General features: G+C 46.4%; 3 protein-coding genes across 8 annotated transcripts; 2 read left to right on the top strand and 1 right to left on the bottom strand.

Moving 5' to 3' along the window:
* Positions 1-454: 454 nt before the first annotated feature.
* On the top strand, positions 455-7,683 carry LOC122372858 (rab-like protein 6). Of its 5 annotated transcripts, none has more exons than XM_043350505.1 (11): positions 455-697; positions 1,539-1,688; positions 1,957-2,063; positions 2,601-2,700; positions 3,002-3,269; positions 3,604-3,813; positions 4,163-4,281; positions 4,714-4,899; positions 5,315-5,453; positions 5,816-6,167; positions 6,649-7,683. In XM_043350505.1, exons 2-11 carry the CDS (start codon positions 1,565-1,567, stop codon positions 6,784-6,786), a joined length of 1,743 nt encoding a protein of 580 aa, XP_043206440.1. In that variant the 5' UTR covers positions 455-697; positions 1,539-1,564; the 3' UTR covers positions 6,787-7,683. The 5 variants fall into 5 exon arrangements, with proteins under 5 accessions (XP_043206440.1, XP_043206442.1, XP_043206443.1 ...); XM_043350507.1 differs by having other exon boundaries at positions 460-524; XM_043350508.1 differs by having other exon boundaries at positions 510-845.
* A 252-nt stretch (positions 7,684-7,935) lies between these two features.
* On the bottom strand, positions 7,936-9,716 carry LOC122372859 (tetratricopeptide repeat protein 33-like). 2 transcript variants are annotated; one of them, XM_043350511.1, is made up of 2 exons: positions 9,516-9,716; positions 7,936-9,209 (listed from the first exon to the last, which is right to left on the bottom strand). In XM_043350511.1, exon 2 carries the CDS (start codon positions 9,180-9,182, stop codon positions 8,286-8,288), a length of 897 nt encoding a protein of 298 aa, XP_043206446.1. In that variant the 5' UTR covers positions 9,183-9,209; positions 9,516-9,716; the 3' UTR covers positions 7,936-8,285. The 2 variants fall into 2 exon arrangements, with proteins under 2 accessions (XP_043206446.1, XP_043206445.1); XM_043350510.1 differs by having other exon boundaries at positions 7,936-9,202; positions 9,516-9,713.
* A 123-nt stretch (positions 9,717-9,839) lies between these two features.
* LOC122372857 (E3 ubiquitin-protein ligase rnf8-A-like) lies at positions 9,840-27,433 on the top strand. The gene is made up of 5 exons (XM_043350503.1): positions 9,840-10,401; positions 17,527-17,624; positions 20,934-21,065; positions 24,940-25,021; positions 25,279-27,433. Exons 1-5 carry the CDS (start codon positions 10,287-10,289, stop codon positions 26,451-26,453), a joined length of 1,602 nt encoding a protein of 533 aa, XP_043206438.1. The 5' UTR covers positions 9,840-10,286; the 3' UTR covers positions 26,454-27,433.
* The last annotated feature ends 238 nt before the right edge of the window (positions 27,434-27,671 follow it).

The following is a 27,671-nucleotide window of genomic DNA, read 5'->3' as shown; positions in this document are numbered from 1 at the left end:
CATGGGTATATGGTAAGGGGCGCCCAGCGGGAAGGGGCGCTTCAATATCGTTTGCACCCCTATCCTAGAATACCTTCCGCCGCCACTGATCCTATTAGCAAGTTTTGTCAAAAATATCAAAATTCAAAAATAAATATTTTACTTTAAAAAAATTGTTGAAAAGTGAGGGGCATGGCCCCCGGCCTCCTGCTCCTACGCAGCTACGCTTATGCCTGCGCCTATGCGCCAGTCACTGATAAAAGGATAGCTTCAACTTTCAAGTTTTGTAATTTGTTGTGCTATTACGACAGCATAATCTGTACCTAAAATACTTTACATTTTGTACCCTTTGTGAAGAGAAATGGCTACCAAACCCTGCTACCGAATCATACATATTCAACGCAAGAGAGACGTTTAGTAGGAAGACACCACTAAATTATTTATTCTTTCATGGGGTAAATCTGGGGACCTATGCTGGGGACGATATGTTTGCGCTCGTTTGCGCTGTGTTTGCGGCGCATACGGCCCTGGCGGCGCTGCTTATTGTTTGTAGATGTGTTGGGTGTTGTTTCCATTTCACAGTGCTTTTTCAGAACTCATTTGCCCGCATCTATCATGGTTACCGTCATTTTCTAAGCATACATATAACATATTGAGCATTGTTAGCATAAGCACCTTTGGCTGAAGATTATCTCGATCTTGATCTGGGTCGTTTGGGGTAAGCAAGACCGGGGTCCGGGCGGCATCAATTTTCCCGATTTTTCCGGGACTTGCAACCTAGACGTTATTTGTAATTTTGTTACCTACCATTTAAACTTTATTAGTTTAGTGATGCATTCACATTGAGGACGTTGGAATTGCATTGAGTGCGTGAGAATAATTAATGGTGGTAGTGACAGGTGACTAGTGCTAGGGTTTTATTTCATCCCTAGCAACATGTTTTAGAATATGCTACTGAGTAAGTGACATCGATTGCAAAGGTATCATCTCATTCTCAGTTGCATTGGTTGGTAGGTTCAGATTCAGTCCCAGTTTCCTATGCCACTCGTCCCATTTGGGGCTTGCGCTGTTATCCCAGCTGTGCCATCAGATGAGGGGTGGGGTCTTAATGCTGTCGTAACCCTGGGAAAAGTTTGAGGGTGAGGAAGAGCAATAATGTACCTGCAACTGGTGCCATGGCCTGCTCACTGCTGGAGGAAAGGATAAATAAAGAATCACCCTACCTTACCCTATGGTAACAGGATTTTTAGGCTGTGAGGCCCGTTGGACCCGATCTGGACAAGCTCCTGATATCAGGGTCAAGCATAGCTTAATCAGTTCAATAATGCAATTAATGCCTTATATTTTTTAAGATAAATGAGGAAGCAGCCTGAACTATACCTTTGTAAAGTAAAGTGACTTATGAATTAATATTCAAATACAGCTTTTTAAATTGGCTATATCAATAGTTGAGCTGAGCCAGTCTCCTACCAAAAAATACAAGCTAACCAATTGGCAATCACCAGCTCATCATATACCTAACATTTCAGGTGCCTAATGATTTTGTTGCACATTTTCAGGTTTGATCTTTGGATAGGTGTTCAAGATGTTTTCAGCATTAAAGAAGCTTGCAGGCAAAAATGAGCCCCCACCAGCAGTGGTGCCTGGCAATGTCCAGGCTATGTCATCACAGCTGCAGAGGAAATTTGCTAGGGGCATCCAGTATAATAGTAAGTACATGTGTTTGTCATTCAACTGTCTGCTAAAAAGTATGTAAATCATGAGTTTAAATAGGCTGATGCATATAAATGAGTCGAATTTCACTTTTGATGGATAGGTATGATCTGATGATTAGCTATGATTGCTGTAAAAAAGCATCATTTTGGTGTCATTAAAGTTTCATCTTTCTCATATCCCTAACATGTGAATTCTGGGATTAAATTTGTAATAATCGATTTCTTATCATGTACCTATTAACCATGACATTTCAATTCACAGTGAAAATAGTCATCAAAGGTGACAACAATGTTGGTAAGACATGCCTTTTCAACAGACTACAGGGAAAGCCATTCAGTGAGGTGTACGAGTCAACACCAGAGATACAGGTACATTTCTGAACAATTTATTGATTATTCAAGGGGTATCTAAATAGCTATACAGGAACACTTACCTGTCTTCTGTGTAATTGTTGGTTTGGCTTGCATAAGTACTGATGTGTTATCTCAAAGCCCTAAGTTATCTATCCCCTCTATTCCTCTGAGTATTGTCTGATACTTCTGTTTTCTAGATTTATTGTTGTCTTCTCAAACTATGCTGGTGTCTTGCATGCCTGCCTCTAGATGCTCAGGTCCTTCTATCACCAGCTAGGAATCTCATGACTTTATTTTCTGATCTACCTACTTAAGCAGCTTTAATGCTCATTAACTGCTCACATTGGTGACAAGGTATTGGTCTTCACTGGTCACATTTCAGTCACATTTAAGTGGCACATTTTGTTAACCAAATAAAATCAGTATGCATAAACATTTTGACCTGGTGTTGGCATGTTGTGGTAGTCACTGAATGAACTTCTAGAATAATGTACTGCCCTACCCTTTGGCACATGTTCTGTCCATTGAGTTTTGTCTGTACATGTTTCCCAGGTAGCGAGCATACAGTGGTCCTACAAAGCCACAGATGATGTGGTCAAGGTGGAGATCTGGGATGTCGTGGACAAGGCCAAGAAGAAGAAAAAGATGGAAGGTGAGACTGAGCTCAATACCTCTGCAATGTCCGGGCTCCATTGCTCAAAGTGCTGACAGATATATTTGCTGAAGTGTGCACACGTTTAGGTCATCAGTCATCAGTCATCATTCATCAATGACCATAAAATATAAGAAAAGTATGTGTGTCTGCTATGATTTGCCACTGAACAGTAAACCCAAATCCCCGGTCTGATTCAGTCGAGTTTTTTTTAGGAAGCTCACAAGCACATCACCCCTGACATCTGCTGCCATAACACAGAGTCTCACTGGACCCCAACACCTCCCACCATTCCATCCAGGCCTGAAGCTGGAGAACAGCAGCGCAGCAGCGCCGGTGCCCGAAGAAGCCGCGCTGGACGCCGAGTTCCTGGACGTCTACAAGGGCACCCACGGCGTGGTGATGGTGCTCGACATCACCAAGGCGTGGACGTTCGAGTATGTGCAGCGCGAGCTGCCGCGCGTGCCCGGCCACATCCCCGTGCTGGTGCTGGGCAACCACCGAGACATGGGACACCATAGACAGGTCCGAGAGGATGATGTGCGCTTCTTCGCCGAACACGCTGAGCGGTGAGAAATGGGGGAGGGGAGGGAGATAGAGGGGAGGGAGGGTCGGATGGACGGACGGAGGAAGGAGGGAGGGAAGAGGGGTACACTTACTTGGTAGAGAGGGAGATATAAAGTTCATGGGTAGGGAAGGAGTGCATAGCAGAGAGGGAGAAGAGGGAAGGATGGACATAGAGAATGGATGGACGAGAACAGAGGTAGAAAAATATATAAATATTTTTACGAAGTACTAGGCTGCAAATTGTGATTCCAGAGTTATCCACCCAGCATTGGTGGCACAACATCCCAGCCAGACCTGATCTGACCTGACCTGACCTGACCCCCCCCCCCCCTGCAGGACGGGCGGCGCGGCACAGGTGCGTTACGCCGAGTCGTCGATGCGTAACGGGTTCGGTCTGAAGCTGCTGCACCGGTTCCTGAACGTGCCGTTCCTGACGCTGCAGCGCGAGTGTCTGCTGACCCAGCTGGCCACCAATGAGCGTGAGACGGAGGCCACGCACCAGGAGCTGGACCTGTACGAGGAGTCGGAGGATGCCAACTATGACGTGTGAGTCGGATGGACCGATCAGCTTTTAACAACTGAACTCTCAACTCAACAGTGTTGTCTGTTACGTTTGAGCAGTCGCACCGAGCCACGAGCATGTAAACTGCGTGTATTATGTAAGAAAGAAATGCATTGACATCTATTTTATAGAGATGCCACTTGATCTAGATATACGCTGACGATAATTATTTCACTATCTCTGAGAATTTTGAATATCGTCAAATGCTCATTGAGAGAAGTATTATCATGATTGGCGTCTAGGCTCTGCCTTACCGTACTCACCAAATGGTGCGGTCACCGCTGGTCATTCGCCATTGAGTTTTCACCTATTCCCTTTCTGGTCTTCGCGCAGATTCCTGGACCACCTGACCAATCGTCGTCGCCAGACGGCCGACTCTCAGGCTCCGTCACAGAAGATTCCCCACTCACAGACTACGACAGCACTGAGCAGCGCGGCGGGACGCGCCAACGGTGAGGGGTCGTGTGAGGGAGGGGGAGGTGATTGAAGGCATCAGAGTTGGGTGTTCGATGAAATATTATCGATATATGTGGTGTGAGGGAGAGCAAGGACGGATGGGAGCCGGAACGTGATTTTTGGTACACTACGTGTATCACGGTTAGGGCCGCTCTGGACTCGAATGTCGATAATGGGTGGAACAGACTTGGAGGCGTAGCGTCGAGCTCAGCTAGAACTGCTGCGTATTACTCGTGAATATGTGAAATGGAAAAGTTATATCTTTATGCACTCGGTGCTGATTTGCGTGGCTCGTGCAATTTACGACGGGATTATGGGATTGTGTTGGTCATTGGAGGATGTGCGTGTGTTAGCTCCTTATATAACGGGAGTGGCACCAGTCCCTATCGCGTCCCAAACTAACCACCAGTATGTCCCTTCGTTCGCAGCCGGGGCGAGCCTACCCCGCAGTGCCTCTCAGCCGGGTACGCTATCAGCGGCTCCAACCGGCTCGCCACAGTTACAGCCCGCCCAGCAGTCACAGTCGCAATCACAGTCTCCAGCAGCTCAGTCTCAGTCACAGCAGGTGGCCGCAGACCGGTCCCATCCGCCCACACCCAACGGAGTGCCCATAGGTAGGTGAATGTAAAGATATCTTATGTAGAAGAGCTATGTATAAGATCTCTTTTTGTGGGTCTCTGTAGGTCTCGTCATTCGTCATTCGTCATTCGTAGGTCTGTAGGTCTGTAGGAGTGTCCGGTGCCCTTTCGGCGAACTGTGGGGTTCCCAAAGCTTCTTCAGCCTTTCGGTGTTCTGAGTTAACTGGATATATTTAACTCTTCTGTCGACTTTGACGTCATATATTTACGGGAATCATTCACAATGCGTCGATGCTTTGATATTCTAAATAACAGCTTCGTCCTGCATTCCTTGGAAATTGGAATGACTGGTTTGCACCATACTCTATGCCAGAATGCCACTCTACCGGTCAGCAGCTGTTCACGTCACGCCGTTCATTACATCTCACCCCCCCCCCCCCCTCCTATACAGCCGGCAGTCCCGACAAGCGGAATGTGGATGCCTTCGTGCCTGATGGCGGGCTGGACGCCGACTTTTTGGACGATACCACGCCGCAGCAGACGCCCGTCAGAGGGCAACAGCAGCCGCAGCAGAGGGCAGACTCCGACAGGTCAGTATGAGAGAGTGGACTCTGACAAAGCGATCTTGTCTCATTTTCATGCCGATATTTAGTATTGAAAACTTAAGTGTTGATTTTTTTTTTCTTGACTTAAAGGTTACCGTAAGCGTTGACGTCCTCGTGTTTTTTTTTGTGTTTTTTTTTTGTAGCGTTGTGATAGAGTGGACTCGGACAAAGTTTACTTCCAAGGGTCAATGACAGATTGTGGCCTATGTTCTACATACCTTTTTTCAATTGTATGCTCTACCATCAATGTGTCGTTGTTCCTTGATTGAAAATGACACTTTCAAAATAGCATATTTCTTACCGTTTTTGTTAGTACGTCTCTGAGACCCGCCACCCTCCCATTCCAGTGACGACGACGACGCGGGCGGCGGGAACCCGATGGTGGCCGGTTTCCAGGAGGAGCTGGACGAGCTCGACCTGCTCCCCTCTCCGGCGACCCGCGTCTCGGCCGCCCGGCCCGCGCCGCCCGACTCCAGTGACGACGAGCTACCTCCCCCGGCGGCCACTGTGGAGTCTCCGGGCCGGAGGAGGCGCGACGCGCGGCTCGTGGCCTCCCCGACACCAGACGAGTCGGTGGCATCGGTAACGACGATAGAGAGTGAGCCGGAGCCGACGCAGCGCGCTGAGCCCGACAGCGGCGCGGAGGCGGCGGTGAAGAGCAAGAAGAAGAAAAAGAAGGATAAGGAGAAGGACAAAGAGGTGGGTGTCGATTTCGCAGCTTGTGTTTTCGTTATTGAAACAGGGGTATTGCCTCAGACATCGTAATCCTGCCCGTTGCAGAGCTGATAATACTGACTCTCCCGGACGATGAGTTTAACTCATGAAAGTTTGAGTTGCCCCTGCGCTTGTGCTCGGTATGTGTCAATGTTTGTTGAGACACTCTCAGTCGGGTGCATTTATTGTACGCGGGCTGTTTTAGGAACATTGAAGTTTGGCTCATGTGTTATCAAAATAGAATATTCGATTCGCACTAATCTAGACTTGTTAAGTCATCATAAGTTATAGTTAAGTCGGGCTCTTCGTTACGCTGAGCAATTTATCGTTTACCTGTTAAAACCGACTTGCGTCGAAAATTTTTGGCACATGGCAGTCATGACTTTGTCTTATTTACGAGTTGCTTACTGTTTTTTCTTGACTGGGCCATGAAGTTAACCAATCGAAACATGTTCTCTGTTCACAGAACGGGGAGAAGAAAAAGAAGAAGAAGCACAAGGACCGGGAGCCGGCACGGACCCCGGCGCAGCGCGAGCGAGACGCCCTGGAGGATTTCCTAGAGGGAGGCGCCGGTGATGGCGACGAGGCGTATGAGGCCATATAGCCAGAGCTGTATAACGGCTGGCTAAAGCAAGATGGCGATGCCGCCAGGGTACTCCAAGATGGCCGCCAGGTTGCGACGAGTTTCTGCCAAAAATGGGGATTACTGGACGTGATTGGGGAGTATGGGCGTTGCTTTCAGTGTCTATTTCTACTTTCGTCAGCACCGTCGATGCGACAAGTTTCCGAAGTTCGTTTATTATTTTTCTGTGTAGCCCGGTCTCTCCGTGCCGGGCGCGGTACTTCAGTGCATTATTTTTATACGTGCTGGGGTTGGGGCGTCCCCTGTGCCCTCTGTCATATATCGATGTCTATAACAAGGGTTGCCTATCGAGTCTGTTTCTCAGTCGCCCGTACGGGGTACTAGCTGTGAACAGAGTGTTCACTGCTGCCTGCCAGCACAACCCCCTTCGCAGGGATAGTGTAGCCGTCCGTCTTTTGAGCACAAGCCTCTGCGGGGCGGAGTCCCGCACCTGTGAGCTTCTCAGGCACGTTCTAACGGGCTGGTGTCAGTCAGTAGATCTATCGAAAATATCACTTCTCGCGCTTACTTTGTACCTCAACAGATACCGCCTTTCTCAGCTATCAGGGTCGCCTTTGGTATACGGCAGCGCTTGGGGATGTTATAAACGTATGTGACGTTCGATTGTTCGCAATCTGAAGGAGCAAGCCTGTGTGAATGTTCTTGGCTCCATGTTTACGATCGAGTGCGTCGTTGAATGCATGTGGCCCTCTCTGGGGATAGCGCGAGATGCATATTCGTTTTTCGGCGCTGTGACATATTTATTCTGATCCATTCCGCGTGTGCGCCTCGTGCTCTTGTTTGACTTGTTACCGTCGTGATGTATGCTCTGTTGGTTGGTATGGGACGTGTAATAACAATACAAATGGGCAGTGCTTAGCCGCGAAGTGGTAGCTCTGCCACCTAGCGTATTATTTTTGTGTTTATGACGTGAATGATTGGCAAACTAAGAAGGGATTACTGACGGAGACCTAAACGGAATTTTCGAGCTTTTAGTTCGAAAACTGCGACTCCTCAGGAACCCAGAGTCATGCCTGAGCCCCTGACAGGACGGAACCAAGAAAACAGCAATGGATTTCGATGATGTGGGATGTTACGGGCTAGTGATATCGAATTGGAGGCAGCATGAAGTAGACAGGCTACAAATGTATTTACGTTCGGTGATGATCACTTACATTTGTCGAACAATCACTCATGAATGCGCTGAAAGGCGACGACGTCCTGGCGTCCTGCTGGACGATACGTTCTCCAAGATAGCCACGCGAATCGGGCGCACGGATCACCATAGACGTAAACGATCACATGATGATGTGATTGGAGTCACGGTGGGTTACGAACCGATCTCCGACCAAAGAAACCGCCAGATGACAGCCCGTGAGGGGACGACCGAGGGGCCCCTGGTGCCTCCGCTTCCTATCGGCGCATGAAAACTGTTCACAATAACAACACACTGATGAGATGTTCAGTTCATTTCGGCTTTGTCACTCTGGATCCACATTCATGTCCCCACACGGGCCGTTCCGCGCCCTCCGCGCCGCCGCTCTCCGCTGCCTTTCCTCTTCCTCCGCGTCCCGGCGCGCGCGCTCCTCCGCCTGCTCCTCCTCTCTGAGCTCCTCCGCTCTCTCCTTTTCCCGCTCCTCTGCCAGCCAGTCCTCGGCCAGGGGCTGCCAGTCGACGTGGCAGCGCGCGGCGCCGGCGGTGGCGCTGGCCGGCCACCTGAGGAGATTCAGGAGAGTGTCTGTCTGCTCATCTGACACCACACCGCCGGTGGCGCCCAGACAGCCGCGGCGGCGCGCGCGCTCCAGCAGACAGCTCGTCCAGAGGAGGTCGTCAGTGCGCAGCTCGGCATCATCTGGCTGCAGGTGTACCGCCAGAGAGAAGGCGCGTCGCGCCAACGAGAGCTCTCCGAGACCGAGCAGGGTGCGTCCCAGGGTCTGCTGGGCGGCCGACCACCGCGGACGGAGCGCGGCAGCGCGCGCAGCCGCCTCGGCCGCCGGGTGCAGCTCGTGCAGTTGGAGCAGGGCCTGAGCACGCATCTCGTGCAGCTCGGCGTCGTTTGGTCGCAGCGCGACCGCCTGGTCCCAGAATGTGAGCGCCTCCCAGAAGCGGCCCAGCTCAGCCAGAGCAGTGCCCTGCTCACGGAGTGCTGCACACTGTTCAGCCTCACTCAGAGCAGGATGGGCAGCAGGGCGAGAGCAGGCAGCCGCTGGCTGCTGCATAGGCGTGTCACTAGGAGCATCTGTAGAGGGTGCCATAGTGGCCACACCACTCTCGGAGTCTGAGCCAGAGGCCTCATCATCAGATGCCGAGAATGCAGCCAGCCTAGGTTTACCCGACAGGCACTGACCAGACCGCTTCTTCCAGGTGAAGCCAGACATTTTTCTAGAAGATGTCTCTTCTGAGTTCTGTAGAAATAATATGGAACATGATTAACATGGATTACACACAACATATTACAAGGCAAGAAATGCAGGCAACTGACAAGAAAAGCAATAAATTCAATAGCTTTTACTTTTAATTATCCAAAATCAATGTCATTTAGGTCCTTTGCATGCAATACAACATGAATGAATACTGAATCAGAATTTCAGAATCTGCTCTGTTCACTCTGCTGAGTCTGAAGTGAGGAAACATGTATAATACAGTTTTCATCTATCTCATAAGTGCACTTTCTCCTATTTAATGAAAATCGTGTAAATTCAGTCTCATACTTCTACTCCAGTAGGCAGTAGTTTTCCTCCCACAAACAACGCTCAACAACGAAATCAAAATGGGCAGAAATGGGCAAGGTGCAATCACAGACAAGAACTCGAGTTCTTTTTGGTATGCGGTATTCACAATTTTCATTATCACTGTTCCCTCAACGAATGAAACGTAATATTTTGAAGATTTTTGCTTACGCTAGCATAAGCATGCAAATTTGAACCTAATTGTATTCAATTATTTTGTCCCAGCTGCGGCATATTTGGAGCAACTATTGTTAGGAAACAACTACTAAAACAAATTCAGTTCAAATCAACTCATTTGCAATAGCCATTACCATTCCATCAATTGTTGATAGATCATTGATGACTGATAAACATAAATTCTAGATGCTCTTTTTCTGTTTTTTTTTTCTAGAAATTTTGCCATATTAGCCTCTAGGCATGGTCCAAGATGATAAATTCTAGTATTGACGGCAGAGGTCGGGTAAAGTGGGGGAGGGGATTTCAGTGAGGGGAGGGGCAGGAAGGGCGGCGGGCGATAGCGCGCTGGGGAACTGCGCAGTAGGCGGGCCACGGCTCGGCGCCGACGACGCCAGGCGTTCTGCTGCCCAGTGGCGCCACGCCGATCGCTCGGCTACCGTGTGTTGTGCCAACGTTGTGGTGTGGTGGAGCGCCTGAGCCTGAAGCTGCAAAATTTATTTGTTTGACACTGCCCGATGTGGCATTGTTTAGCACTGTGCGACTAGCCGATGTGTGATTTACGTTGGAGGGCCTCGGATGAGTGAGAGGGAGAGTTTTTGGCAGGAGCGACCCTCAAAGAGAGCCCGAACCAGACTCGCAGAAACGATGGCACCGTCCGAGGAACGAAGATCCAGCATCGTCCTTCTGAACGGTAAGTGAACGGTAACTAACTGACATAGTTTGCTGGTCAATCTCAATCTGGAATCGCTAGTACCTGCTCCGTAAGTTATAGTATGATGTTGCCTGCTCTGTCGACAGCTGATTGCTGACAAAGGCGGCGCGGAACGGCGAAGGCACCGGGGCACCGTGCCCCCCTTTGATTTTGGCATTTTAACATTAGCCCTATGGGCGTTGCATGGAAAGAATGGGACCTGAAGTCGGCAGTGCCCCCCCCCCCCCATTAACCCGCGCCCCGTTGGGCTCTGCCGAGCAACGCGCCCTGTTGGGGGGGGGGGGCAATTTGCCCCCCCCCTAATATCTCGAGAACCACGCAACCTAGCGACAAGCGGCAAACGGTGTTGGATAGCCCTATCAGGGAACTACCTTGTGACCCAATTTTATTGACCTTGGTCAAACTGATGACGTCACAGGTCAGGTCAAAGGTCGAATTTTCACTGTTTACAGGCATTTCAAGAAATGTGTTGTAAAATCCAGTAAAATGCATTTCATTGTAAATCATCGATGGGGAAATGTTCTTCAAACACATATTTTGCTATTTGAGGTCACTGATACCAGGTCAGGTCACAGAGGTCAGGACACTGAGGGTTATAATATGAAAGTATCATGTGATGCATGTATTATGGTCCAATTTATGTCAACTACGATTATGTGGGTCAGGCAGCCTTTGGGGTCAGTTGAGATTATGTTCTAGTGAAGGTCAGGTCAAGGTCAGGTCAAGGTCAGGTCAAATTGGGTCAAATTTCAAAGTTGATATTTTTGCATAAAATGGATATCGATTCGATGCTGCTCGTCACGGGGAGTTCAACGGTGGTCTTTCTTTTGCCCTACGTGGTCTAGAATCGCTGAAAAATGAGTTTAGAATTTGACGTCATCATTTTTGAACAGTTTTTTTCGCTATAACTTGGTCAAAAAACGAGATATCGATCTAAAATTTGGTATGTATATAGAAGAGCGCAGGGACTATCACACATGTTCCGGTTTTTTTCGAAATTCGAAGTTTTTTTTATTTTGTTGAGTTTTTCTTTTAAAAAACTTTTTTTTGAATTTTTGGGGGCAAAACCCCAAAATTTTGAAAATCTGAGATAGCAGTTTTGTAGCGCCGCTTTTTGTCTACTAGACCATATAAAGAACTTTGAAATTGCTTGGTAACTGTAGATTTGGTGAGCGTTTCAATATTGCATGTTTTTTGCTCATTTTTGCTCGAACATGACCTCAGTTTGACCTCAATAACTCCTGACCTAAGGTGACCTAAGACTTGAAATTTGGTGTGAAGATGTCAAATTGATGCCCGGGAAGGTACTGAAAATTTGGCGGGGCTGCGCGCTGCCGTTTTCTTGCTATTCAGGAAAACCACAGGGGGTGCCAAATTGCCCCCCCCCCCAACGGGGCGAGGATTAATTGAAGGTGTTCCGCCGCTACTGACAATCGCACATATCAGACCATCAGACCAAGACTACTTTCTACAGTGGGAGGAACGGAATGGAAGCCGTACATTCATTCATTCATTCATTCATTCATTCATTCATTCATTCATTCATTCATTCATTCATTCATTCATTCATTCATTCATTCATTCATTCATTCATTCATTCATTCATTCATTCATTCACTCAGTCAGCCATTCACTAATATATCTTATCCGTCTCTTCATTCATTCATTCAATTGCTCATCCTTTAATTCATCCGCACGATCATTTTTTCATTCTGTCTTCTTACGACCATTGGCGGCAGCCGCCAGCCACCATATCAATTTGTCCATGATGCCTATTGCCTATTGCGATTTCTGTCCGCCATATCTGCTCACTACAGTCGAATTGACCAGCGAGACAAGAGCAGTCACAACTCACAACCGATACTCGTCTGCAATTGCATCTCAGGCCTTGGCTGCATCACAGAGTTCGAGTCTGGCTCGTGAATCACAATGTGGCGCTTCTGCGCTACGCTACTACATTTTCGACGCTCTCTTTCAAACACTGCCCCTACCACCGACGCCATTTGCAGCGCAGTTCGGACGCCGGCGCTAATGACACCGCTCCTCTACCGCGCGAGTAAACAGCTCTGGGACCACGGTTAGTCTAAGGGGACCCGGTGGCGAGGTGAGGGGGGGGGACCGGCTGTCCAAATAGCCAGGGCGCAGAGGCGGTGGAAGATATCTGAAACGGCGGGCTTGAAGACTGGCAGAACAAATAACACTACCTGAAGGCGCCTCTGTCGGGAGGCACCTGCGCGGCAAACAAGAGTCCGCTGGGGAAAGGAAGAGAAAGAAAAGACCGGAAGACGGGTCAGATGACTAGAGACGCCACTTTGGGGCCCTCATACCCTTTTTCTGCGGACATCGAAACCTGAAGGCTAGTTTTGCGGTCAAAAGAATCAAATTTTGTCGTGTGGCGAGTATTTCGCGGGTAGACTTCAGAGGCATAGCTATTTCCATAAATTGTTCTAGGATACAGATGAATTGGTTCAGGCAAAAAAATATCAGTTTCGGGTAGAAGTAAAGCAGGCGTCGCTGGTTTTTGTAACCAAGGAGAAACATACCCGGAGATGCTTCTTTGTACTTAACTCATTAACGACGATAATTCCGTGGGCAAATTTCGGCAGTTTTTCTTGATGCCCTGTGCTTCTACATGCACTAGAAATGCACATACGGTGTATTGAAAAATAAAAATATTTTTAACATATATTTCTGGACTGGCAACTATAGTTGCCACTCGGCGTTGGCGTAGTCAAAAATTGCCGCTATCGTAACTTTTCATTAAACAAATACTAATCGCCGGGATGCATTGAATCTAGGGGAGAGTGGGGTGGGTTGTATCAGTTTTTACTCCGAGACCCCTAACCTCGTAACTATCCGTGATAAACTCATTATTTCCATACTATCTCCTTCCTTGATTCTTCTGCTTTTTTGTGCCAAGTAACTTTTCCGCTACCTCTACCAGTTTTTCTTCTACGGTCTGCCGAATAGGACAATGTTTTTGATACAACTTGCCCCATGGCTTGGGTGAGTTGTATCACATGGTGGGGTAATTTGTATCACTATCTCACATTTCAGGGAGTGTGCTTGCTACTGGTTTTGAGCATAACAACAACATTAAATGGGGTTAATACAATGTATATGCTCAAAGGCTTCACTTTTATTAGACCAAACTTAGGTCAATCCGAACGAAACATCGAAACGAACGAAACATCAACAGACTAGACGCAAAAGTGGCCCGTTAAGAGCAAAGAAGCCAACACATTGTGCCGAAATGGAACGAGTATTGACTAGCTACCTACAAACGTGAGCCAGGGCTTAGCTTTGGCGATCAAAAGCAACATACCCATACATACATACATACATACATGTTACAACATACCCCACCCGGCTCTGATACAACATGTACCTCGCCGTCATCTTGGAAAAAAAAACGTCCTCGTGCTCAAAAACAGCGGACAGCTGGAGAAATCCATTTTCACTCACGCAGCCTTAGAACCAACCCTCACTACCGCTACGGAGATCTTTCAAATTCGTGCACATCTCAATGCCCAAAACACACATTTTCTTGCAACTTGTTTTTTTAGAATGACATTTAAAAAACATAAAATCGGCTCTCACCTCGAGACGCGTCCACCCAGCCACACGACAGAACAGGGAAAGATGGCGCCCGGAAAAACTCGTCGGCTGGTCGTGTCACGAGCGCAATCTATTGGATAAGTTTGGCACAATTCGCCCTGATACAACTTGGACATGATACAACTCTCCCCGCTCTCCCCTATTTATGTCCCAACTTATCCCCCACGAGCCTTAATCCAATTTCCAAACAGAAAAAAGTGGTTACGCCACTTCAATATAAATTTTTAATAAGATAATTACGTCTAAGTAGTGGAATCTACACTATGCCCTATGGTATAAGCCTGTAGCCTGTGCCCAAAGCAGCTGCAGCCCTTGGTATCCAGGAAACACAGTTCATTTATCCATCAATAAGTGTTTTTCTGTACCAAAGCAGATGCTCTTTACCAGTCCTTTTTAACCATTTATCTTGACATGCATAAATAAAATCTGCTCGAAAACAATTCAACAAAGAATGCATATTATCTCATACGTAGTTCTCACCAGATCCCTGTTTACTCGTACATGGTTGATGGCAGGTATACCGTCCTATCACAAAACTTTCTACCGGGTATGATACATTTGTAAAAACTCGGGGTACAAAGCAACTCGATTATTCATGCCTATTTGCGAGCACGCTGATTACAGGCCTACCGGAGCCATGGAATTGTTACGAGCGAGCGAGCGCAGCGAGCGAAGTGAGTCATTTCAATATAACGGAAAAATCTCAGTATGAGCGGCCCGGCCCGGCCCGGCCTGTAACGCTTTTGAGAGGCTTATATCTCAGCAACCGCTGGACCGATTGGCCTGCGGTCTTTTTTGTTGGGTAGCCCCATCCCTTCTACCTCGTAATTGACTACTTTTGATACATCTCAGTGACCGTGGTGGCACGTGCCACGTGAAAAGTCAAGGGTGTTCAAGCTGTTTTGCAAAAGTAGTGATTTTGAGAGGCTCATATCTCAGCAGCCGCTTGGGCGATTGACTTGCGGTAATTTTTGTAGGGCAGCAGCATCCCTTCTACCCAAAATAGGATGCTCTCGATGTATGTGGGTCACCCCCAGTGCACGTGCAAAATACAACAATAAGAGGTGCCAAATTTGTTCCCATTTCAGTAACTCGGTAATTACTGGGGCGATTTCGCTGAAACTTGGCATACAGGTAGGCACCCACCAGGCAATGCATTCCCATGTGTTGCGGTTAGGGTGCTACTGCACGTGCGCACGTGCAGGGGGCGTTTCCAGATCTCGAGAACGGCTGGGCCGATTGCGCTCAAATTTGGTACACGGTTGGGGACCAGTTAGTAGGGTGCCGTGCAAAAGTCATTTTGGACCCCGTTTGCACGTGCGCACGTGCAGAATGCCGCTTCCAGATCTCAGGAACGGCTGGGCCGATTGCGTTCAAATTTGGCACACCGCTAGCGACCGGTTAGAAGGGTGCTTTGCACAAGCCCGTTGGAAGCACCCTCTCGCCCTTCCGCACGTGCAAGGCTCACTATCTCGCTCGCTCGTTCTTCGCCCAAAAGGCGTTTTACTGGTATAGTATATTTCTGATTCCCGCATACGTACGTACTTCTGCTGTCCTTACCTAACCAGTAAATCCGTTCGCCTTCGAATGTTTTTTAGACTGTTCGGACGAGAGTCTGGACAAATTGGATCCCTTTCGTGATCACGACTCGAGCACACACTGGCGGTTGTACTTCAGAATAAGAAGGGGGATATGTTGATTGACGAGTAAAAGTGGTGTAAGTACAAGGCGACCACCACTACTTGCACTTGAACACATTCCACGTGTCATAAAAATATAGTTCAATTTCATCTAGTTTAGGACAACTGAGCAGGCCCACATATTTTCTACCACCTGAATCCCCATTTCCTCGTTTCCAGCTGGCAGTGCCAGGAATCAGCACTGCCCCAAGTCAGGCGATGTCTCGCCTTTGGTTCACAATTTTCATTCAGTCCCATGAGACAACATCAGCTACGTGATCGTAACCTAAAGTTTCGTGCGCTGTTATCCTCGCACGAAACCCAAAGCACAAAGCCGCCTCCACCGTCTCATTCAGCTGAATCACCAGCATCTGCTGTGAAAGTTCAGATAGCAAGCAGCTTCATCGGAATCAATTCGGTATCACGACTGTGTCAAGGTCATAATCGGCGTCAATGGGAGCTCAGCGGAGGAGGTGGGGGAGCTTTCGTTTATGGGTCCCTGTTTGTAAACGTCATACAGCGTCTTTACGATGCTAAAAACTTAATTTGTTGATGCAAATAGGCTTAATACCTACGTGCCCCTCCAAATTGAAACACGAGCTGGTCACACGATTTAGCATCATGGCACGGTGCCTGCAGATGAGCATGCCTGAGTTTGGTTATGCATACTGCAAGTGGCGCGACTAACGAACGCTAGGAAAAACCAGCAAAGCATAGTCTTCGACATAGAAAGCGAGAGCGACTCTGGTTTATCCAGAAAGGTGATAGGTGATATCACACGCAGCAGGGTTTGAAAATTCTCGTACCTAAACTTCTCGGATTTCGGTTTGTTATAAATGCATTACTGTGCAATCGTAGGCAATCTCTATCGTATAAATGCCGTTTTAGTTCTCTTTCTTTTCAAAGAAAACGAAACAAAATCGGGCAAGTCGGACTCTGTGAGCTATGAATGTCCGTAATGTTTCCTGCATCCGCCAGTGGAGGAACAGGGAAAGAGAGCGAGAGAGAGAGAGAGAGAGAGAGAGAGAGAGAGAGAGAGAGAGAGAGAGAGAGAGAGGGAGAGAGAGGGAGAGAGGAAAGAGAAAGCGAGATTGCATCCCATTCCACAAAAATATCTTCAGTAGATGATAAACATAAACAGATTTAACAATGTCGAGAATAGACCAAGAAAACAATGGATGGGGGTAGGGTTCACTATGGTAATGTATAGACATGCATGTATTTTTTAATTAATTTCTGCCTTAATTGTTAATTTATTTGCAAAAGTCCATGTAACTATGTCCCAAGGTATACACGGGGACAGTCTGGTTGAATAACATATGTTTCGTTACAGTATATCCGTAAATACAACTATTTAACTATGAACCGCTCATATTTTTGACTACGCCAACGCCGAGTGGCAACTATAGTTGCCAAGTACAAATCTAGTACAAATAACTACAAATGAGTAGAGTGCTTTCAAGTTTTGAGACACTGGTAGCCTGCCTACATCCTTTCTGGATCAAAATAAGCCGAAAATGCTCGGAAATACCGGACACTCTGGAAAAACAGCGTCGTTTTCTTCGGGACCGTCAAGCCAATATGGCGGCCGTCTCTGCAACGTCTGACTATTTCTTGATTTGTGAAGCATGTTGCGCACAGGACGTGACTAAAACCGTCTGATCATGATGAGAAGGGACTATGCTGGTTAGGCATCCCACAAATGCTGTTCTGACGTCATTAACTTGCCTTCAGCAGTAGGTTTTTGTAGATGGCAACTATAGTTGCCACTCGGCGTTAATGAGTTAAAAAGCACGTTTGCCCTCAGGTGACTTTACCACCCTGTCGTCGGGTGGTGTCGAAGAAGTGGGCACCACCACGAAACGACGTCTGCCGTCGGGCGAGCCGGACACGCCCAAGAAAATGGTGAGCGACAAACTGTACTCACGTGTACGAGATATACGACTTGTTGGTAATAAAATTCAAGCATATTGTTTCATTTTCCCTCTTCTCAGGGTGATCTGGCTGAACGAAATACAAGGCAAGACGAAGTTAACCCGCGCCCGGCTGGGGGTCCTGGATTTCCACGCCCTGCTGGGGGGGGGGGGGGGGTGTCTGAACACCCTCCCCTTCTAACTCGGCTCCTGGGCCACGTAGCGATACGCGGAAGGCGGCGTTCGAAAGAGCGTCAAAAATAATGACGAAATCACTTCGGTCAATTTTTTGGTCAGGTCAAAGGTCAGGTCACCAGAGGTCATTGAAGGCAAAATTTCGCCGATTTCCAGGTCGAATGTCGACAATTTCCAAGATGCCAACGCATAACTCGGGAACCAATAGAGCTACAGCGCCGCGGAAAAGCGCATTTGATAGCCCTATTAACGGCCTTTCTGAGTAATTCTCTCAGATTTGACCTAACGTTAACGGTTTTGCCTGCAGGGGGCAAAAACTGCAAAAATAGCCGATTTTTTGGAAAGTTTTTCTGCAATAACTTTTGACCCAAGCCTTGCACGAGCTTACTTTTACCGTCATCATGTTCCTCTCGTCAAGACGCATCGAATGAACCATAACTTGACCTTGAAAGGTCAACTTGAAAATTTGACCTCAGGTCAAGGTCATGACCTGACCGGAAAGGGCCATGTTGCATATCAGTCGATCCGTATCGTCGAGCTGAACATATCTAAGGCGTTTTCATCGCTCTAGCATGCCTCTATCAAAAGTTATTTGCGAAAAACTGTTAGATACCATTCGTGACCTAAGATGACCTCAGGGCATAAACAGGGGTCACGGACACCATTTTCATGTTCAGTGTGTCTAAACCACTTGTAATTCAGTGTTTGGGAGTGTTTATAATGTCTTTCGTCCAAAAGAGGCGCATTTCAATTTTCTCCCATTGACTTATAATGGGGAGGTCGCAAAATTGACCTGACCTTAGGTCATCGATATCAAAATTCTGAGATATACATTTTGTACATGCTATTGCTCTTAGCAATCGCTGAAAGTTTCAAAGCGATCGGTCACTCGGTGTAGCTATGACAGACATTGAAACTTTTTATGAGGTGAGGTCACTTCAAGTGACCTGGTGACCTGACCTTGAATGACCTTGGTCTGAAATTTTCGCAACATGTGTAGAATTGATGGATGATAAGGTGTACCCAAAACGGTGGCGCGGAGCGCCGCCGTTTTTGAGATATTCGCGAAAAACCACAAGGGGGGTGTTCAAACACCCCCCCCCCCCAGCAGGGCGCGGGTTAAACGTCTCGAACATATTGTTAAAAAAAAAAACGAAGGAAAACGTTCACTGTTTTATCAACTGTGGCATTTTATGAGTCACCTTGACGTTATGTTTCACGTTATTCGTTTATCGCATAAATTAGATATCTAACTTCTCAAAGAAATCGCTTGAAATTTGGGACCACTTCTCTCACGGAAAATATCTGAAGGGGCATTCCACGTCAAATCAAACACCGAAATCCGTCATCCCCTTCGATTTTTCTGAAAATTTGTAGGCAGATTGGGCATGGTTCAAAACTGAGTTACGTATAATATTTTCAAAATTTGATAACGTATCGCTGAGATATAGGTCATCGAATATAGCGAAAAATGTCACACATCAATTTTTTAAATGGCTATAACTCTGGTTCCTTTTCTGGTATCAAAATGATATTAACAGGGTCTTATAGGCAATTGATAAGGCTTTGATTTTTAATTATAAAATTAAATTGAAGTGACCTTGAAATGCATTTGACCTTGAATTAAAACAGAAAAATTTAAATAGCAAAAAACACGTCACCTTCGATTTGGGTAATTTTTACATATTATGTCCGTCACAATGTTCCTAACCATCTGTGAAAAAATTGGAGTGGGCCATTTGCATCAACATCACGCAACCGCGCGTGACCTTGAAAGACAGAGTCAAGACATGCTTGCTTGTGTACACTTTCTGAAATGAATGATTGCTGATTAGTGATATCCCGAACTCTGCGAGAATGGAAATGCATAGTCATCGTAGTCAAGCATTCACGTTCCATAGAAAAAGTGTCTCAGGCAAACGGTATTTTGCGGTGAATTTTGAGCCGTGTGGAAATGCATCATGAAGTAAATTCAACGAAAACATTATCACGCTACGATATTTTCACGTCTTTTGATCTCCACTATACGAAAGAACATACATTTTTTAGTATGTATGGGGAATTTCTAGTTAATCCAATAATAAATATGGCAGTTAGAGGCCTGCTAAGATTAACATGTCGCCGGCTGAGGCGGGCTCGGCCGATGCGGGAAACGCAGCAATCACAATTTTGTGTTTACACGTTCATATTTCAATTGTTTACCAACCGATTTTCAAAATTCTTTCACCATAAGATTGCCTGTATATTTCTTAGTCTTCTCACAAAATTTGACGCGAATCGAACGTAATCAGCGGTAGGGAGCGCGATGTAAAGACGGAACCGTTCCGTTCCGTCCCGGCACAGTCTACAATTCAGGCGGCGCGTAGCGGTCGGCGCCGGCTGCCGAGCCGCCGCGTTGCTGCGGCGACAGGATGTTCACTTTACACCGCTATTACTAGAACAGTTGTGAACCGATTTTCTTATTGCTTGCACGATGAGATGCCCAATTCAATTCTTGACAGGTAGCCATAATTAATTTCGCATTAATCTTATGAGATATTGGCGAAAAACAGGAGGGGTGGGCGAAATTCGTTCTTCCCCCTCCACTGCGCGTGCTAACATACGTTTGCATATGTGCAATTTTCTTCAAAACTTATGAATAGCCCACTCTAATTTTTTCACAGGTTGTTAAGAATATAGTAGGCAATAAAATATATGAAAATGAGCCAAATCGAAGGTGACGTGTTTTTTGCTATTTCAATATTTGTGCTTAAGAACAGAGTTAAGCAAATTTCAAGGTCATATATTTAAGTTAGTGCAATTCTAAACAAATGCTTAAGAAATTACCTAAACAGTAAGGTTTATTTCATTCAAATCAAACAAGTACAACCAAAGTTATGGTCGTTCAAAAATATAAAGATGCAACATTTTGTAAAAATTTGATGCCCTTTATTTAGAAGACCTGTGGTCAGAATGTGCAAAAAACATCAATGTAATGTCCGGGGCCACACAGGAACTCGCTCACAAATTTATAATGAAATCGCTGATGGTAAGGTGCAAAACAGCCGATTTTTGTTCGATTTGACGTGGAATGCCCCTGAAGTAACTTGCTCGACTTTGTTCACAGAAATTCAGTCTGGAGGACGGCGCTGGCGATGTTGGCACACCACCATTCGACCCGTATATGACGTCACCACTGTCACCGTACAGTCTGACGTCATCGTTATACATGCCTGCGGCTGGTGTCTCCAATTATGAGGTAGGATATGTTCGTACTTTTGAATGGTGCGAGTTTGTTCAAGTCACCTAGTGTAATAAACGAGCGAGACAGGATAGACAGCGAAGTCATTATACCTTTATTTGTAAGCACATCACCGCCAATCGACAGTCGACTAGAGCAAGTAGTTTTAGTTTCGGCCAATGCAAGTTTACACGGCGACTGGGGATAGATAATTATAGACTGTTCCACAGTGCAAACATCCGATATTAGTTTGTCCCGTCTCCCGCTATGCGTACAAACGCCTGGTGTTAGACTGGTTCCTCAACACCTACAAACGTCTGGTATTAGACTGTCCCACAATACATACAAACGCCTGATGTTAGACTGTTCCGAAATGCTTACAGACGCCTGATATTAGACTCCCGCACTGCCATACAAGCGCCTGAAATTAGACTGTCCCGCAATGCACACAAACGCCTGTTATTAGACTGTCCCGCAATACCTACAAACGCCTAATACTAGACTGTTCCGCAATGCTTACAAGTTGCAGACGCCTGATACGAGACTCCCGCGCCTGAAATTAGACTGTCCCGCAATGCACACAAACGCCTGTAGGCTGTTACCGAGCAACATCACTTTCATGCCAATTCATAAACTTTTTTGAAGGTGGGAGGGTCCCTTTGATGGAATACGCCATGCATTCTCACGTTGATTAGGTATTATAAATCCTTAGTAGCTATGCCACAACTACCTATCTATGCAACACGTGCTGGAGTACCTACATACAGGGTGAGCCATAAAGATTTACCCATCGATAAATTCACTTTATTTCCAAACGGGTTGGCGTAGGTATGCCATCTTTTGCATATATGTCGCAAATTTGTCTCCAATCCTGACAGTGTAGCTCATTTTGTATATGCTCGTCCACTGTCTCTGCTACGCTCCTGAAATGCGAGGTCGTCTTAACCCGCGCCCCACTGGGGTCTGCGTATAACACGCCCTACTGGGGGGGGGGGGGGGGGCTATTCATAGCCCCCCCCTCCTAACTCCGAAACTACTGGGCCGATCGTCAAAATTCAAACGGCGTCTGATAGCCCCGGAAAAACTGTCGAGCGAAACCTAATTTTATTGACCTCGAGGTCACTGATGACATCACAGGTCAGGTCAAAGCTAAAATTATTAGCATTTTGGCTTCTTCACGTTTTGGGCTCTGGCCGCCGTCTTACAAGTCAGATCAGGCTCATTTTTGGTTCACACACTCGTGAACAGATGCTCTAGATACTCTGAGGGTACCAAACTTGTACTTTGATTTTCAGGTCAAGGTCAGGTCATCACAGGTCACGAAAATATTATATCATCCGTCGGTCACGTGAAACATGTTTTATGGTCCATTTAGGCCAAACATTTCGAATTTGATGTCGACTGTGTCATGCGAGGTCATTTTGAGTCAAATTTAGCTTAGGTCAGGTCACTTTCAGGTCAAAAAAGGTCAAATTTTGAAGTTAAAATTTTTCAACAAAAAAGGTGTCTATTCGATGCATTTTGAGCTCAGGAACACGATGGTGCTATTTATATTGGCGTACGATGTCAAATTTGTGCTGAAAAATTGATTTGAAAAATTAATAATAATTAATTTTTTGCAATAATGCGTATAACTTGGCCATTTTTGAAGATATTTAGCTAAAACTTGCTAGAGGTAGTCATAATAATGCGTTCTATCACATATATTCCGGTTTTTTCGAAAAGTCAAAAACTTTTTGAAAAAATTGTAAAAATATAAATTTTGAATTTTATTATTTAAAATTTTCGAAATTTTCAAAATTTCGAAAATCCGAGATAGCAGTTTGATAGCGCAGTCTATTCTGAGTCCTCTCATGCAAAGAAATTGGATCTAGCTTAAAAACTGAGCTCTTGGGAGCGATTGCCGTGGTTCAATGTTTTGCGTCGAAATCGGCCGAACATGACGTCACTCTGACGTCATTTCCGGCCGACCTATGGTAGGTACGAAGTTCAAATTTTGACATAAGGTGTCAAATTGATGCAGCCGAAGGTACTGAAAGTTTGGCGTCGATACGTCAAGCGGTTTGGAAGTTATTGCAGAAAAACGGGAGGGGGGCTATAAATAGCCCCCCCCCCAGTGGGGCGCGGGTTAACGCACATCCGCCGCTCCTGAAATTCAGGAATCACCACTGGGTGTTGGCTGCTGAACACTCCTTGGTCTAAAGAATGCTGGGCACAATTTATCCCCGACTTCAGCCCCACGGGCTTCGCAAACTGAAATATCCTGAAAACCCGACTCTACCGAATCCCTGAAACACCGCAAATGACATACGGCGCAGCATTGTTATAGCATGGGTGATCGAGGAAAATAAGTGAAAAGACGGTGCGGCAGCCGCGTGCCATAGTGCTCTTGCGTCTCGGGCGCGTAACATAAGAAGAATGTAAGCATACAGAAAACAGACTACATTTATTAGTTAGGAGATGACGTTGTTATATGTATGTAAAAGATGAATCACATAGCTATGTTTGTTAGCGCGCCTTGAAACGAAGCTAAATTTTCGATGGGTAAATCGAGTAGTAAAGTAATCTTGGGTAAATCTTTATGGCTCACCCTGTACAAATGACCAGCACGACGAAACTTTTCGTTGAATATGAACTTGAGTTTATTAACCCGCGCCCGGCTGGGGGTCCTGGATTTCCACGCCCTGCTGGGGGGGGGGGGGTGTTTGAACACCCCCCCTTGTAACTCGGCTCCTGGGCCACGTAGCGATACGCGGAAGGCGGCGTTCGAAAGAGCGTCAAAAATAATGACGAAATCACTTCGGTCAATTTTTTGGTCAGGTCAAAGGTCAGGTCACCAGAGGTCATTGAAGGCAAAATTTCGCCGATTTCCAGGTCGAATGTCGAAAATTTCCAAGAAGCCAACGCATAACTCGGGAACCAATAGAGCTACAGCGCCGCGGAAAAGCGCATTCGATAGCCCTATTAACGCCCTTTCTGAGTAATTCTCTCAGATTTGACCTACCGTCAACGGTTTTGCCTGCAGGGGGCAAAAACTGCAAAAATAACGGATTTTTTCGGAAACAGTTTTTCTGCAATAACTTTTGACCCAAGCCTTGTACGAGCTTACTTTTACCGGCATCGTGTTCCTCTCGTCAAGACGCATCGAATGAGCTATAATTTGACCTTGAAAGGTCAACTTGAAAATTTGACCTTAGGTCAAGGTCATGACCTGACCGGAAAGGGTCATGTTGCATATCAGTCGATCCGTATCGTCTAGCTGAACACATCTAAGGCGTTTTCATCGCTCTAGCATGCCTCTATCAAAAGTTATTTGCGAAAAACTGTTAGATACCATTCGTGACCTAAGATGACCTCAGGGCATAAACAAGGGTCACGGACACCATTTTCATGTTCAGTGTGTCTAAACCACTTGTAATTCGGTGTTTGGGAGTGTTTATAATGTCTTTCGTCCAAAACAGGCGCATTTCAATTTTCTCCCATTGACTTATAATGGGGAGGTCGCAAAATTGACCTGACCTTAGGTCATCGATATCAAAATTCTGAGATATACATTTTGTACATGCTATTGCTCTTAGCAATCGCTGAAAGTTTCAAAGCGATCGGTCACTCGGTGTAACTATGACAGACATTGAAACTTTTTATGAGGTGAGGTCACTTCAAGTGACCTGGTGACCTGACCTTGAATGACCTTGGTCTGAAATTTTCACAACATTTGTAGAATTGATGTATGATAAGGTGTACCAAAAACGGCGGCGCTCCGCGCCGCCGTTTTTGAGATATTCGCGAAAAACCACAGGGGGGGGGGGGGTGTTCAAACACCCCCCCCAGCAGGGCGCGGGTTAAACCAGCAGTGCCTTCAACTGACGGCTTTATTATCCTTGACTTTCAGACAATTTTTCTGCCCGAGGATTCTGTTGGGGAGGAGCTAGCACACCTTCAGCGTAACCCGAACGTTCTCTTCAAGACCAGAGGTAAGCTAATTTGCGAACACAGTTTCGTGCTGAACAGTGGGTGGTCATTTTTTAGATTTAAATATTCCACAATATCCTAAACGGTGCTACGCCTGATTTTAATAGACAATTGTGAGAAGGTAGAAAAGATAGAAGAATAAGATACCCTAAAAAGTTCTACAAAATACAGTGGCATGTGTATATTGCATAAGTGATTTGTATGGGATCTGGGATTTAACATAAGGTTTGATTTAATTTCCACTTTTAATTTTTTACAGCTACTTCTCTACACGGAGCCAGATTGTCACCTTACAATAGTCAAATAACGGCGCATCAGAGACGAGCCGACCGCCGACGCAGGGACGCAGAAAGTGACACTCAGGAAATCCATGGGAACTCGGGCGTATGGCACGGTAGTTATCAAGAAAATGCGCCGAACCTGGACAACCAAGGCGAAGGAGGTCTTCGTGCACAGTCCACACCGAGTGGGGGAGCCAGGCCGAAGGAACGCCCGCAGAAAACTAAAGCTGACCTCGTCCGCGATTCTATCAACAAGGATTTGGACGCATTGGATGCTTTATTAGGAATTGGGAAGAAAACTGAATCTGAACTTGACGAATCAAGCCCAAAAGCCTCCGACCACTCAGTCGAAAGGAACGTGAACGAGTGCGAAACAAAAACACAAAGGCAAGGCTGTTTAGCCCCAGATCGTGATGCTCCAGAAGAAGTACATTCCAAAGGGCACGGCAGTGACATGGCTGGAGACAAGCAGTTTGAGAAACTCAGAAATGATTACTCAGATAGTATGGAAATAGTAAAGAGCCTTCTCGATGCTAACGATCAATACGCAAATCAAGTCCAAAAGCTTGTCGCTGAAACATCTGCGCTAGAAGCCCGTCTTAAAAAAGACGAACTGGAGAGAGCATCACTGCATTCTATACTAGAAACCCTTGGCAAACGCTACTCCGATAAGATATCCAACATGTCTACCCGTATTGAATTGCTGGAAAGTCGGCACGGCGACGATCAGATGACGATCGGTCAGCAGCGAGTACAGGTCGAGCTGCTGACCTCTCAGCTGGAGCAGGTCACTGTGACCAGCCGCGAACAGCACGAGCAGCTGCTGCTGATGGAGGTCAGCACTCAGCACCAGCTGGAAGAGCAGCAGCAGGCCCTCGACTCGTGCCGCGCCCGTCTGGAGAACCTCTGCGCAGGAGTGGCCCGGCAGCGCGAGTGTCTCGAGTGCAGCATCTGTCTGGGAGTGTTCACGGCACCGGTGACACTCGGCTGCGGTCACACGTTCTGCGGGGACTGTATCGAGTCGAACCGACGATCTGCGGTACTCCCAGACAGCTGTCCTCTCTGCCGTCAGCTCATTACAACGGCGGTGGGATCGTCAGTAATTTCTCAGCTGGCAGAAATTACTCAGGGTCTCGAAATCTTTCACGTGTAGAACTAGACACTGGTGGATCCAGAAAAGTGGCCTTGGGCATTGCGAGAGAGACTGGCATGACTTACATGCTTGTCGCGAGATTTGATGTCAGCTAATGTCTCACCAGTCACTATTTTGGTTTACTCGGTGCTTTTACGAAGACGGTAAGCGGTGTCGACTGCCAAGGCGGGCATTATGAGGGTATTTCGAGAAATGGCATTTTCCGTCCTCGACTTAACACAAATGTAAATCGTGTGCGGTGCACGTCGACATGGCGTAGATAAGTGTAATTCTGGCGTCCGATGGAAAGATAAAGTGATCGATGATTACTCAATTCGGTCTCATTTTGGTACTGTCCGATTATTTGTTCGACGTTGTTCGACTGAGGAGGTTGCTAAAATAAGCGACGATGGTGAAATGAGTAATGCATACAGATGCATTGCATGTTTTGAACCAACGCATTGCCTTTGTACCGTTTACTGACTGATGCATTCATGTCATTTTCACATCGATCCGAAAATTGTGACGTCGTTTAGTCGACGATCATGCCTATGTGACCGATATTGAGGTAAATACGTTTGATTTCAATATGACCCTCAGTGACACTGTGCCATATCACGAAGTGTTCTGATTCTCCCATTATGTTTGTGGTCAGTTTATATAGCCTTGGGTGAGTCTATCAATATGTGATTTTTTTTTAACAAATGCACATTGCAAAATGCAAATGTGTCCGCTGCACTTATTGGCTGTAAACTGTATACTGTATGTATGCGCTATGCAGCTACTTACATAGGTAAGTGGTTGACGGTTGATTGAAAATTACCACTTACTGGTGTATAAATCCATTCTTCATACGTGAGTGTAATATTGCCCAGTGTGTAAATATCATGAGCAATTAGTTATTGCCTTGGTTGAATATGTACAGTACACTTATCCTATGCATACGTATGTGCGCGTACTTATGCTTTGAGTAGACGTTCAGTTGAACTAAGAAGAAGAAACTCAATTGACTGATGGATAATCACGCGCACAGATAGATAGATGACTGACAATGGACCACGTCACTGTACCTACGTAATGCGGAGTCCGGGTATTGTCTATATTTCAATAACGTAAAAGTTATGGTGTGGCAGCTTTCTAACATGAATTCTGACACAAATCATATCAGAACGGAATAAGATGAAACGGAATTAGAACTTTAAATTAAATTAATTGCTCTCATTAGTCATTCGTTCTATA

This window comes from Amphibalanus amphitrite, unplaced genomic scaffold, assembly GCF_019059575.1.
Source record: "Amphibalanus amphitrite isolate SeventyFive unplaced genomic scaffold, NRLGWU_Aamphi_draft 001409F_arrow, whole genome shotgun sequence".
In the NCBI taxonomy this organism is placed as follows: Eukaryota; Metazoa; Arthropoda; class Thecostraca; order Balanomorpha; family Balanidae; genus Amphibalanus; species Amphibalanus amphitrite.
This window is presented reverse-complemented; position numbering and strand designations above follow the sequence as displayed.